The sequence below is a fragment of the Oncorhynchus masou genome, chromosome 7 (assembly GCF_036934945.1).
Source record: "Oncorhynchus masou masou isolate Uvic2021 chromosome 7, UVic_Omas_1.1, whole genome shotgun sequence".
Classification (NCBI taxonomy): domain Eukaryota; kingdom Metazoa; phylum Chordata; class Actinopteri; order Salmoniformes; family Salmonidae; genus Oncorhynchus; species Oncorhynchus masou.
This window is the reverse complement of record NC_088218.1, coordinates 21,995,768-22,009,684: the sequence shown is the minus strand read 5'-3', so window position 1 is coordinate 22,009,684 and position 13,917 is coordinate 21,995,768. Positions and strand designations below refer to the sequence as shown.

Here is a 13,917-nt window from a genome sequence, read left to right as displayed (position 1 = left end):
CCTCTGAGACTATCACAGTGCAGGTGCATTTATACGGAGACTTGATTACACACAGGTGGATTGTATTTATCATCATTAGTCATTTAGGTCAACATTGGATCATTCAGAGATCCTCACTGAACTTCTGGAGAGAGTTTGCTGCACTGAAATTAAAGGGGCTGAATAATTTTGCACGCCCAATTTTTCAGTTTTTGATTTGTTAAAAAAGTTTGAAATATCCAATAAATGTCGTTCCACTTCATGATTGTGTCCCACTTGTTGTAGATTCTTCACAAAAAATACAGTTTTATATCTTTATGTTTGAAGCCTGAAATGTGGCAAAAGGTCGCAAAGTTCAAGGGGGCCGAATACTTTTGCAAGGCACTGTAACTGGGCGTTTGAATTGACAACAAAAAAATGGACATTTAAAAAACACACAGATGAACTAATTAAGAAGCTGAAGCTAAAGTAGGGTTCTTTTATAGAAATAGATCATGCCTCTTCTTAAACAGCAGGCAGCAGATTGTACAGGAAACCTTCCTGCCTGCTCTTGATTGTTGTGACACCATTTATCAGAACGCAGCAGCCACTACTCTAAAACCCTTGGATACTGTGTACCATAGCGCGCTTCGCTTTATCACAGGCGACAGGTTTTAATACTCATCACTGCATCCTTTATCAGCAAGTTGGCTTTATCAGAACGTCGGCTGGACTTCTATAAATTCCCTTCTTTTTTTTTTTGCAAAACTCTGCTGCACCAGCGTCCAACATATCTCACTTCTCTTTTGAAGTAGACAAATAGGAGGCACCAAATCCGCTCAGGGGTTGGTTAACTCTTGAGGTTCCTGGTGTCTCTACCAGCCTAGTTAAATCAGCCTTTAGCTTTAATGCATCCCTTGTTTGGAAGAATTTACGAACCTCATTACGTCTTGAGTCACTGGTGCCAATAGGGCACAAAGGAGGAATGGATTCACTGAGGTCGGCGAGTGTTTTTTGCATGATTGTAATAAAGTATTTGCGTTGTTGAAACGTAGTGTATCCGTAACTGCAGTATTTTGTCGTTCCTTTTTGGCTGTTTTATTGTGTTATCATGTCGATTTGGGAATTGTTTGCTCTCAAGACAACATTGAGAATGAGGCCCTGGTCTCAAAAGGGCTTCCCAGAATAAATGAAAGTTAAATAATAAAACAAAAATGTCACTTATACAGCATCTCCCAACTCCAAAAAAAGCCAATTAAAGAAGAATATCCCCGGGCTGTTGATTACCTTTCCCTTCTCCTTTGATTTTTTAGAGAGGAGCTCGGGAGCTGGCTTGAATAATAGGTAAAGGTCAATCTCAGTCACACCTGCTGCTGTTCTATCACTAATGTAACCTGGCTGCTATTCTGATATTTTGATTGGCCGTATTTGTAAGTTAGAGTTCTTTAACGCAGATTTGGCGGGTTGGATCACTTACCATATAGTGGTGCCTTGAGATGTCTTGTCATAGTAGTATTGGCTCTGTCCATGTCCCTCTCCCAATCTCTTCTATCTCTCTCTCTCTCAATCTTTTCTATTTCTCTCTTTCTCAATCACTTCTAAAGTGCCTACGAAAAGTATTCAGACCCCTTGACTTTTTGCAAAAAAAATTATGTTACAGCCTTATTCTAAAATTGTTTCAATGTTTTTTCCCCCTCATCAATCTACACACAATATCCCGTAATGACAAAGCAAAAACAGGTTTTTAGAATGTTTTGCTAAATGTCACATTTACATACAGTTGAAGTCGGAGGTTTACATATACTTAGGTTGGAGTCATTAAAACTCATTTTTCAACCATTCCACAAATTTCTTGTTAACAGATTATAGTTTTGGCAAGTCGGTTAGGACATCTACTTTGTGCATGACACAAGTAATTTTTCCTACAATTGTTTACAGACAGATTATTTCACTTATAATTCACTGTATCACAATTCTTGTGGGTCAGAAGTTTACATACACTAAGTTGACAGTGCTTTTAAACAGCTAGGACAGTTTCAGAAAATGATGTCATGGCTTTAGAAGCTTCTGATAGGCTAATTGTCTTAATTTGAGTCTATTGGAGGTGTACTTGTGGATGTATTTCAAGGCCTACCTTCAAAGTGCCTCTTTGCTTGTCATCATGGGAAAATCAAAAGAAATCAGCCAAGACCTCAGAATTAACATTGTATACCTCCACAGGTCTGGTTCATCCTTGGGAGCAATTTCCAAACGCCTGAAGGTACCACGTTCATCTGTACAAACAATAGTACGCAAGTATTAACACCATGGGACCATGCAGCCGTCATACCGCTCAGGAAGGAGATGCATTCTGTCTCCTGGAGATGAACGTACTTCGGTGTGAAAAGTGCAAATCTATCCCAGAACAACAGCAAAGGACCTTGTGAAGATGCTGGAGGAAACGGGTACAAAATAATCTATATCCACAGTAAAACAAGTCCTATATCGACATAACCTGAAAAGCCGCTCAGCAAGAAAGAAGCCACTGCTCCAAAACCGCAATAAAAAAGCCAGACTACGGTTTGCAACTGCACATGGGGACAAAGAGTGTAGTTTTTGGAGAAATGTCAGCTGAGACAAAAATAGAACTGTTTGGCCATAATGACCATCGTTATGTTTGGAGGAAAAAGTGGAATGCTTGCAAGCCAAAGAACACCATCCCAACCGTGAAGTACTGGGGTGACAGCATCATGTTGAGGGATGCTTTGCTGCAGAATGGACTGGTGCACTTCACAAAATAGATGGCGTCATGAGGTAGGAAAATGATGTGGATATATTGAAGCAACATCTCAAGACATCAGTCAGGAAGTTAAAGCTTGGTTGCAAATGGGTCTTCCATATAGACAATGATCCCAATCATACTTCCAAAGTTGTGGCAAAATGGCTTAAGGACACACAGTCAAGGTATTGGAGTGGCCATAACAGAGCCCTGACCTCAATCCTATAGAAATGTTGTGGGCAGAACTGAAAAGGCGTGTGTGGGCAAGGAGTCCTACAATCCTGACTCAGTTACCTGACTGTCAGGAGGAATGGGCCAAAATTCACCCAACTTACTGTGGGAAGCTTGTGGAAGGCTACCCAAAACGTTTGTCCCAAGTTAAACAATTTAAAGGCAATGCTACCAAATGCTAATTGAGTGTACATAAACTTCTGACCCACTGGGAATGTGATGAAAGAAATAAAAGCTTAAATAAATATTTCTCTCTACTATTATTCTGTCGTTTCACATTCTTAAAATAAAGTGGTGATCCTAACTGACCGAAGACAGGGAATCTTTACTTGGATTAAATGTCAGGAATTGTGATTAACTGAGTTTAGATGTATTTGTTAAGGTGTATGTAAACTTCTGACTTCAACTGTAAGTTTTCAGACCCTTTACTCAGTAATTTGTTAAAGCACCTTTGACAGCGACTACAGCCTCAAGTCTTCTTGGGTATGATGCTACAAGCTTGGCACACCTGTATTTGGGGAGTTTCTGCCATTATTCTCTGCAGTTCCTCTCAAGCTCTGTCAGGTTGGATGGGGAGCATTGCTGCACAGCTATTTTCAGGTCTCTCCAGAGATGTTAGATCGGGTTCAAGTCCGGGCTCTGGCTGGGCCACTCAAAGACATTCAGAGACTTGTCTCGAAGCCACTCCTGCGTTGTCTTGGCTGTGTGCTTAGGGTTGTTGTCTTGTTGGAAGGTGAACCTTTGCCCCAGTCTGAGGTCTTGAGAGCTCTGGAGCAGGTTTTCATCAAGGATCTCTCTGCACTTTTCTCCGTTCATCTTTCCCTCGATCCTGACTAGTCTCCCAGTTCCTGTCGCTGAAAAATATCCCCACGGCATGATGCTTCCACCACCACGCTTCACCGCATGGATGGTGCCAGGTTTTCTGTAGATGTGACACTTGGCATTCAGGCCAAAGAGTTATTTATTGGTTTCATCAGACCAGATAATCTTGTTTCTCATGGTCTGAGAGATGTTAGGCACCTTTTGGCAAACACCATGTGGGCTGTCATGTGCATTTTACTGTGGAGTGGCTTCCGTCTGGCTACTCTACCATAAAGGCCTTATTAGTGGAGTGCTACAGAGATGGTTTTCCTTCTGGAAGGTTCTCCCATCTCCACTGAGGAACTCTAAAGCTCTGTCAGAGTGGCAATCGGGTTCTTGGTCACCTCCCTGACCAAGATCCCCAAATTCCCCACCTCGACACAATCCTGTCTCGGAGCTCTACGGACACTTTCTTCGACCTCATGGCTTGGATTTTGCTCTGACATGCACTGTCAACTGTGGGACCTTATATAGACAGGTGTGTGCCTTTCCAAACAGGTTGCTAAATTGATAAAAAATCATTTTTTGTGTTGTCATTATGGGATATTGTGTGGATTGCTGATTATTTAATCTATTTTAGAATAAGGCTGCAACGTGACAAAATGGGGAGAAAGTCAAGGGGTCTGAATACTTTCTGAAGGTACTGTATTTCTGTCTCTCTCTCTCTCTCTCTCTCTCTGGCACACACCCACACCATTCCACACACCCCACACACACCTTCAACACTAACTCAATGACAAATCAGCCCTGTGTTTGTGAGCAACAAGGAATCTGTACCAATTTGTAAATCACAAATAGAATCTTGCAGGACATGGCGCTCTTTTGGAAGAGTAATGATGTTGTGAAGAATATGCAGGCTCGCGTATGACTCACAGAGTCATTCAACAGGACCGGGGATGGATGGCTATTCTGAGAGCTGCTATGTGGACCATGATTGCTTGGCAGTGCAGCAGATAAAGGAACCCTGCAATCTGCATCATTAACTCAGGCTGGAGAGTTGAAACAGCTTCTTACTGTAATCTAGAGCCATAATCATTATGCTTTAATTACATGTCCAAAATATAATATCTGGGTAAAAAATTGACAGGAATGTGAGTCTTATGTAGTACATTTACTAATTGCTTGCTTTTCTAAAGTCTACCGACCTTGCTAGCAGGGATGCTGCCTATGATAGTTAGTTAAGCTAGCTACTCTAACTTGATTGATAGCTTGAAATGGCTTCTTGGTACTGTACCTAGTTATGAGGTTGGGAGATTGGGAGCCTACCTGGGCTAGCTAAAGCCAACTTCATAAAATTGCTAGGAACTAGTAGTACTACAGAGAAACAGTAACAATGTAAAAAAATAAAAGGTACAATATTTTTCTACTATATATTTTTTTTTACAGAAATAATCTGAGGGGCCACGTGCCCCATATGGGCATGAAGCCTCTGCATGAAAGGCACTATAGGCCGCTAGTTTAAGGCTGGCAAGATTATTTACTCAATGTCCATGTAGGTGATATCTACATGGTGATATCTACACCATGTAGGTGATACTCCTTGTAATATTTCTGGTTTGTTAGATATATTTTGTTTCAGTGAACAAGTGTCCATTCTTTCAAAGCACAATGCCGTACTGTAGTTTGGAACTTCAGCACCATGGACAGCTCACATTGAGCGCTGTATCCTTCAAAGTGAGAGATTCATTTATTCAATCTAACACTCACACTAAACTGGATTATGATACAAAGCAAAGACACGTCACACTATTGACACAACCCCTTGCCAGTCTAATTTTATCCAGTACTCTGAAAACTCTTGTCATGAACACGAAGGGTATTATTTTCCCGCCCCCTTTGCCGAGTGTGTGTCTCTTTTATTGTAGTGAGGGGGGGATATTTCTACTCGTGGTCGTGGATGTTTACAGCGTCAGCAACACACATCACACACTTTCTTTCTCGGGATATTGCGTGCTTTCTGCTGCTTGAAAGAGAGAGGGGATATTTGATACACTGTGGGTTTTACCTTTTCTCCATATATGCTTTTTTGAAACGCGAGCTACGGTAGATTTCTTGAAATCGTGATGCCCCCTGCTTGACTTGGGTTAGTATTTCTGGATTGTGTTGTGCGTCAAGCCCCTCGCCATTCTCTGGGTTGATACGTAGATATATCAGCTACTCCGAAAGGTCTGTGCATACATTGCACACATTATCGAGTCCATCTGACCGAGGAGGTCGGGAAAATCAAGATCCCACAATGACAGCTTCAAAGGAAGGAGAGGAGGTAGGATGGTACACGCTAATACTGGTTTTGATTGAGGCGTTGTATTTGTGTAGAGATGAATTATTGCTTATTTTCAGTTGAGTCGGTGTCAACTGCGTGATGGATGCAACAGATCCGTTATCATGCAAAACAGAACCGATGTCATAATGCAAGGGAATCGTTTAGCCGGAAAAGACGCGAGATGTATTTATCTCTTCGGATAGGCACTCTTTTTAATCCACTCTTTTTTAAATTAAGATTTAGCCTACCATTCATCGTAGTTTTATTCATTGACTCCCAATGATGCGTATTGTATTGACATCTTTCCGTCACGACCCTGGCTACTACACCTTAACTGCAAAGATGAACTGTTTCGTAGTTTTCTGAAGTTGCCTTATGTCATCACAACTTACAGCAATAACAATGTCCTGAACATTCGAGTTCAGCACATGCTCAAACCAATATGAACGCTGCTAAGGCAACTCCCAGAGAAGTAGAGCATGCATGCATAGGAGCCACATATACTTAGTCTCATTACAGATGTGTCAACCTCAGTTAGTAAACCCCCATTCAGTTATGTGTAGCTTCAATCGAACATAAGTTTAGTTGATATTCACATTAGATATGTACATCTCATGGATTCAAGACCAAGACACTCTGCTCATGCTCCTAGGAAATTCACTTATTTCAATGTGAGATCTTATTACTTGAAAGGGATTCCTATTAATAACGAATAATAGTAATAATTTGGTGGGTGCTTATATTTGTCCTATTTCACACATGTACAAGTGTGCATTATACGCATGTGTGAATAGAAAATCTATTTTTTTTGCATATCCTCCCTGGCTAACTCCCTCTGAGACACCCTTGGAGAGTTGGGTCGAGGCCAGGGTCTGCGGTTATCAACAACGACCCTGGAGCAATTAGGGTTAAGTGCCTTGTTCAAGGACGCATCAGCATATCTTTTACCTTGTCTTCTCTGGGATTTGAACCCAGCGACCTTTTGGTTACTGGCTGAACTAGAGCTGGGATGATAAACCCGAAAATGATCAACACAGACCATACTGATATCATTCATTATGATTAGTAGCCTATACCAGAGAAATATGAAGTTTGAAATGAAATGTGATTGCTAATATGGGTGATCGTTAATGGGACAACGAAAGGCTACAACCATCAAACTAGTAGTATTAGTTTAAAGAATGCTGCGTAATAATGTTATACATGTAACCTATTTATCATTACCACTTAAAAATAATGATTTATTGCAATAAGGATTTTTGTCCATATCGCCCAGCTCTAGGCCCAAAGCTCTAACTGCTATTGTAGTTGTCTGAGTAGGAAGTGCTATTGAGTAGAGGGAGATTTCTTAATATGTGTGTGTGTGTGTGCGAGCGCGTGTGTGTGTGCGTGTGTGTGTGTGTCCGACCAACCCTGCCATGTGGTAACTCCAGCTCTCTGGGATCCATGAAGATGATAAACTTCATATACAGGGACAAAGGAAATAATTTAGCCCATTGCACATTTAGGAAATAACTATGGTCAGGTTTGTATACAAATGTAGGCATGCTGAAAAACGCTCCCCAAATGGTGATTCGATGTCAGGGAATCTCTGAGATCTCTTACACAACTGACAATCATTGTATGTTTGTTGTACAAATCCTTTCATTAGCCGAACACATTGAGACGAGTAGAGTTCCTCAGCCAGCTCTTGCTGTTTAATCTAGATTGTTTGATGTTATGTAAAACCACTGGACTGCAGTTCTTACTGGCCTTATTCTCTGGTTTTCATTCATGATTCCCATTTTCAAACATAGTTTTAGGCGGTTTCAGGAGAATCTGGCCAGCTCTCTGCTTGGGCTTTATCTGGGTTTGTTAAGTAGAAGGATAGCTCCGATGCGTGTTTAACAAATACTCTGGGACTTGTAAAGCCCAGTGCTCAGCAGTGACTGCTCAGGCAGCTGGTGAGTACAGCGGAAATCCTATTGACAGACATGTAGTCTCAGTAGGAAAGAACATGATTTATTATATATCTTCCCTGGATTAGGAGCGTTATACAAATCTGGCCCTCTGTGTTTCTGTGTGTGTGACGTGTCTGTGTCTGTGTGTGATGTGTGTGTGTGACATGCTCAGCCTTTCCCTTACACTACACCAACCTCGTTTGTGTGAATACTCTGACATTGATAGAACCGTCCTCATACGTGTGTGGCCTAGATGCATATTTGAACTCTGAAGGTTGTCTCGACACAACCAAAGGAGAATGCCCCTAATGACTGGAGGTCATAGTGTAGTAGCCTATTCTCAGATCAAATAAACAGGTTATTCGTCACATGTTTCTACCGGTGTAGTCTAACAGTGAAATGCTTGCTTGCGGGATCCTTTTCCAACAATGTAGAGTTAAGATAATGATACAAAATGTCATGAAAAATGTACATAGTGACACAAGGAATAAATACACTGTGAATAATGAATAACAGTAACAGGTACAGGTAACGTGGGAGTACCAGTACTGAGACTTTAGGTAGCTATTAGGGCTGGGAATTGCCAGGGACCTCACCATATGATCACGATACTTAGTTGGCCGATATGCTATGTGATATGTATGATATATGATACGTTTTTGTATATTACAAATCGATACTGTGATTTAATTGTGATTCGATGTTCCAAACATATTGCTCACCGTAAAATAAGACTTAGGTTTTGTAAAAAAAACAAACACACAAAAAACCCACTAGTATCTATGTACAGTTAGGTAGGGGTAAAGTGACTCGTCAACAGGATAATGCAGATAATAGACAGTAGCGGCAGCGTATGGTGTGTGTGAATGTGTGTGTTGCGGGGTGTCAGTATGCATGCGTGCGTGTGCTATGTGTGTGTATGTGTGTGTTGGGATGTCCGTGTAAATATGTGTGAGTGTGTGGGAAGAGTCCAGGGTGTGTGCATAGAGTCAGTGCAAGAGAGCAAAAAAAAGGGTCAATGCAGGTAGTCTGGGTAGCCATCTTATGGCTTGGGAAGTAGAAACTGTTCAGGCTCCTGTTGGTTACAGATTTGGTGCACTGGTACCGCTTGCTATGCGGTAACAGAGAGAACAGTCTACGGCATGATGGCTGGAGTCTTTTGAAATGTGTCCTGGGTGACAGGAACTCGGCCCTAGTGATGTACTGGGCTGTACTCACTACCCTCTGTAGCGCCTTGCGGTCGGGTGCCTTGCCGTTGCCATACCAATCGGTGATGCAGCCAGTCAAGATGCTCTTAATGGTGAAGCTGTAGAACATTAGAAAGATCTGAGGACCCATGGCAAATCTTTTCAGCATCCTGAGAGGAAAGAGGCACTGACTTGCCCTCTTCCCAACTGTACCGGTGTGTACGGACCATGTTAATTCCTTAGTGATGTGGACACTGAGGAACTTGAAGCTGTCGACCTGCTCCATTACAGCCCCGTCGATGTAAATAGGGGCATGCTCGCCCCTCCGCTTCCTGTAGTTCACGATCAGCTCCTTTGTCTTGCTGACATTGAGGGAGAGGTTGTTGTCTTGCACCACACTGCCAGGTCTCTGACTTCCCTATAGGCTGCTTATTTTGCACTCACATCATGGTCCTCTTTTCAATGGGCTGAATACAGTGAACTAGAGGGAGAGAGTGAGACATTACTAGTCTATACCTGTCTACAGCTCCTCTCTGATGTATGGCGAGGCTGGCTAGCTGAATGTACTGCCAACAGATCTCATAATGAAACCACTACAACAGTACAACTCACCTCTAAATAATTCAAAATTCACTGAAAGCTGCCCCAGTAGGGAGTTATGGGTATGTACTGTATAGGGCCCAGGGGTAACTCCACCTACCTGTTTGATTCAATACATTCATGACAGGTTAGACTGAGTTAAGGCTGAGTTGGGGGCCTTGGGAAATCAAATCCATCTATTTTCTTGGCACGTTTATGTAAATATTATATTCATATTAGCTCTAGTCCTGGGTGTGAGTGTTTCCTTCACAGGCTCAGCATTAGCAAGTCCCACTAACACCCTGGACTAGAGCTAGCTTTACATGAATATCTGTTATGAATTGGGAGTCATAAAAGGCGTCATTAGGGGCCAGGCAGTGACAGGTGGCCCTGTGGTCACAAACAAGAAGAGTCTGACAGCAGAGTGGAGGGGAGATGTGTTCTGTAAGGACTTGGCAAGGCCTCACTCGCCCTAATTGCACTTGTTTGTAGCGGCTGGCACATAGTCAGGAAGTTAATGAGACTCAGTGACTGCATGGGGAATCCTCCCTGCTCTCTGTAAATCCCAGTGCCTTGAGAAGATGGTCTGTCAAAAAAAAAAAAAATGTGTACAAAGTGTGTTTTTTTCTGTACAGTAGATTTCTCACGTCAAGCACAGAATTATAAAGGAGTTTATATCTACAGCTGTACGTTCTAGCCTGGATCCAAACTAAATTGTTCTATTTACATTTTGTGAATTCACTTTAAATCCAGGCTAGTAAGGTTCTGCTTCCGGTGAACACAAAGTTCTCCTTAACTGGTTTCTTGGGAAAGCACAGAAGGTTCTCCATGGTAGGCTCGACGAACAGGTTCGGACTCACAGAGCCATGACTCATGCTTCTCAGTGCTAATCATTAGATCAATGGAACGCCACAATTGCCTTCAACTTGACCTCGTTAGTATGTTTGTCTGCCCAGCAGTGTCTCACGTTACGGGTGTTACTTACGGTGTTGATTGCCTTGCGCTGGACTGCCTGTCTGTTTTGCATCCTTGCTTGTATATTTGCGTCGTTCTAACGGATGGTCTTGTTTCCAAAATGTAACAGGCAGGAAACATGATTGTCCGGATGTTGCCGTCCCCAACTATTTTCTTTATTGAATTGTTATAGCCACCTCATGACTAACTAGAAGGATGAAAAAAAAGGATGAAAAAACACCTAGAACCGCATTTACCAAAAATCTGTTTGGTTTTATAGTTGTTATACATGTGACGTTAACAGGTCATAGGTTACAGGCTGTGAGCCAATCATGTTAATCCGGTATGCTATTACAGTAATTCTACATTCTTACCCAAATCAATTCAACCAACCATGTACAGCTGTAATTCTATATAATTACCAACATTAGATTAAATGGACATAATGTATTTATGTACCCAGAAATCGATGCATCAAGCCAGGTTAAAACGGTCTCCCTCTATGACTCAGTCGCTATGACTCAGTGGCTATGACTCAGTGTTTTCAGAGGCGAAATGAAAGGGCCATTTGAATGTCTCGGGGAGTATCCTCTCTAGAGATAGCTCCTTGAGAGCAATCGATAGTTTGTGTTTCCACCACTCTCTGCCCTCCCTGCGTCCCTTATGTGCTGCGAAGGGAAGGCTAGGTGGTGTACTGTAACACCCATCTGTACACCTCTCAGCTCTAATCACGTCAGCTCTGGTCAGTCAAAATATTTGCTCAACACACACCTATTCACTTTGGCATATTCAGAATGTTCATCGTGGAAAGGTGGACGCCTACTGCTTTGAGACCAAGTCATGTCCATTGATAGCAGTGTGATCGCATTTAATTAGACCATAAGCTTGCAGTGACTGCCTGGCACTGTCATTATATTAGGGATTATATTGTAGGAAGTGGTGGGGTTGGATCCCATTGCCGACACCAAAAGTGGACTCTACTTAATTCCAATTTAGAATTAGAATCTTGCAATATTGTTTTATTTAACAATTCACAAGTGCATAAGGAACACAGTATTTCCCCGTTCCACAAGAGCCTCTATGTTTCATCGGAACCTCTAGTACCAAACATGTTTACGTCTGATAGTAATCATTAGATTTGTTAGTTGAAGAGTGTTCTCAGTTTGCTTCGTGTGTTTTTTCCAGGACTTTGTGCAAGTAAGCCCTGAATCGAGGAACTACAAAGGAATAGCCATCTCCCTGCTGGTCATAGTGGCAGTTTGCTCCCTCATCACCATGTCTGTCTTTGTTCTCACACCAGGTACTGTACCCACCAGGGGACCAAGAGACCTCATGTTTTTTAGGGTCATAGTTACTGTAGGCCTGTATTCTAACTAACAGAATATAAGAATCAGAATTTTTCCTGGTCAGGTTTTCAAAACAGTTTCCTGATCAGGTTAATGTTAACTGTTATGTGTGTATGAATATCAGTTATTTTCCCATGTGATTTTATCCTCATCAGGCTGTAATATCCGTATTTTGATAACTGGCCTGACACTGTTATCCTATTTGCAGTGGAACTTCCTGGTGCGGCTAACTCCAGACTTACTGTTCTGGACCTGTTCAAACCAGAGTTCTCGGTGCACGATCCTGAGGCCAGGTGGATAAGTGGTAAGTACGAAGCCTTTAGACTGATCCCTATCCTCTCGATCTGATTGAGTCTCACATGAAAAGGTTATTTAAGCCCTCGTCAGTCCCACAAAGGGTCTGCCCAGGAGGCTACTATATCATAAGAGAAATGGTGTGGACAGGTTAGCTAGTTTCTGGAAGATATTACGCTACAGTCTATCTGATAGTTGGATGAGGGTGACAGAGATTCTATTCTCTTAATATGATCCTAGAATCATAAAGAAACGATTAAATCATAGATTTTAGTTTGCTGTTATACATTTTAAACGTTGTTTCACTCAGAAGCTCAAGCATGGGAGTATTCCTGCAAGCTTCCATCTCATCGTGAGCTATAATGACAGCTGAGAGTTTAGCATGGCACGGGAGCAACACCTCCTGACCCATCTCAGTAAAACAGATGGCCTCCCAGTCATGCCTCAATTCTGGCCGGTTTGCCAAAACAGGGTGGACTCTATCTCAAGCCATCACTGGGAGCCCCTCTGGGATATACTCTCAGGTCAAATCTCCCAGCCCCATATCCAGGACAATACCCCTTTCTCCAAAACCTAGCAGGTTTCATAATAGTGTGAGAGAATAATTTGGGGTAGCAGCACTGGTGTCTGTTCTGTTGCCTGAGCTAGTGTGGTTCCTCTTCGATCTTCTTGGCCACAGCGAGCGGGCTGTCTTCCAGCCTGTGTATGAAATGGAGGCCTGGAAGCCTGCGGAGAGCTTTTCCATCCAAGGGTAGCAAATACAAATGACTTTTTCAGTCGCCTGTTGATTCTCATTATGGGGATTGGAGTGTGATGCCTTCTCGCACACTGCGTTGACCTGATGGACTGCATTAACTCTTATGGGCCTCCCGTCGTTTTTCACAACGCCTTCCGTGATGGATCAAGCCATATCGTCCGCCCCCTCGTCCGCTCATGCCGACGTTTCTCCTTCTGTAGGACACATCAATAAAACTTTGTCACCCCCCCCCCCCTCAGTGATTTCATCATCACCACCACTCTCATGTTAGCTGACATTACGTTATAGTGGTAAATATTGGTGAGATTAGAGCCAAGCTAACAGGTGATATGAAGACAGACATAAAGAAAGACAGACAGACAGTCATGTAATGGTGAAAGTCAGTGGTCTGCCATGGCACAGTTTCAGAGACAGTTCCTGCTAGGAACTCATTACATTTTGGGGGGATTATCTTGGTGAGTGCTCCCTGTCTGCCTGCTGCTAGCGTGCTATGCTACAACACTATCAGACTGTTTGTAAGTAGACAGAACCCCTTAGAAAAGCTGCTCAGGTTTAGGTTATTACCATCATACAACTCGTTAACTGAATTGTACTTTTTTAACAAATGATCAGTACTAACTGCGTATCACATGTCATGTTCATTTCACATGTTTCACATGTAAGTAGTGTTGTAGTAGTAAACGTACTCTTGCTGATCATGATATGTAGTATGGCCCTTGTTATCTTCTAGTGCATACACTACATGAAATTCCAATCAACCTGCACCCCAACAATTGATTTCAATCTCAA

At 42.3% G+C, this 13,917-nt stretch overlaps 1 protein-coding gene across 1 annotated transcript in view; it reads left to right on the top strand.

The window, feature by feature from the left end:
• The first annotated feature begins 5,654 nt into the window (after positions 1 to 5,654).
• The window catches only part of LOC135543498 (inactive dipeptidyl peptidase 10-like), a 30,135-nt gene continuing 21,872 nt past the window's right edge, over positions 5,655 to 13,917 (top strand). Inside the window, exons 1-3 of the mRNA XM_064970810.1 lie at positions 5,655 to 6,071; positions 11,917 to 12,031; positions 12,286 to 12,381. Coding sequence (XP_064826882.1) covers positions 6,045 to 6,071; positions 11,917 to 12,031; positions 12,286 to 12,381 — 238 coding nt within the window. The 5' untranslated portion in view covers positions 5,655 to 6,044. The remainder of the gene's footprint in view (positions 6,072 to 11,916; positions 12,032 to 12,285; positions 12,382 to 13,917) is intronic.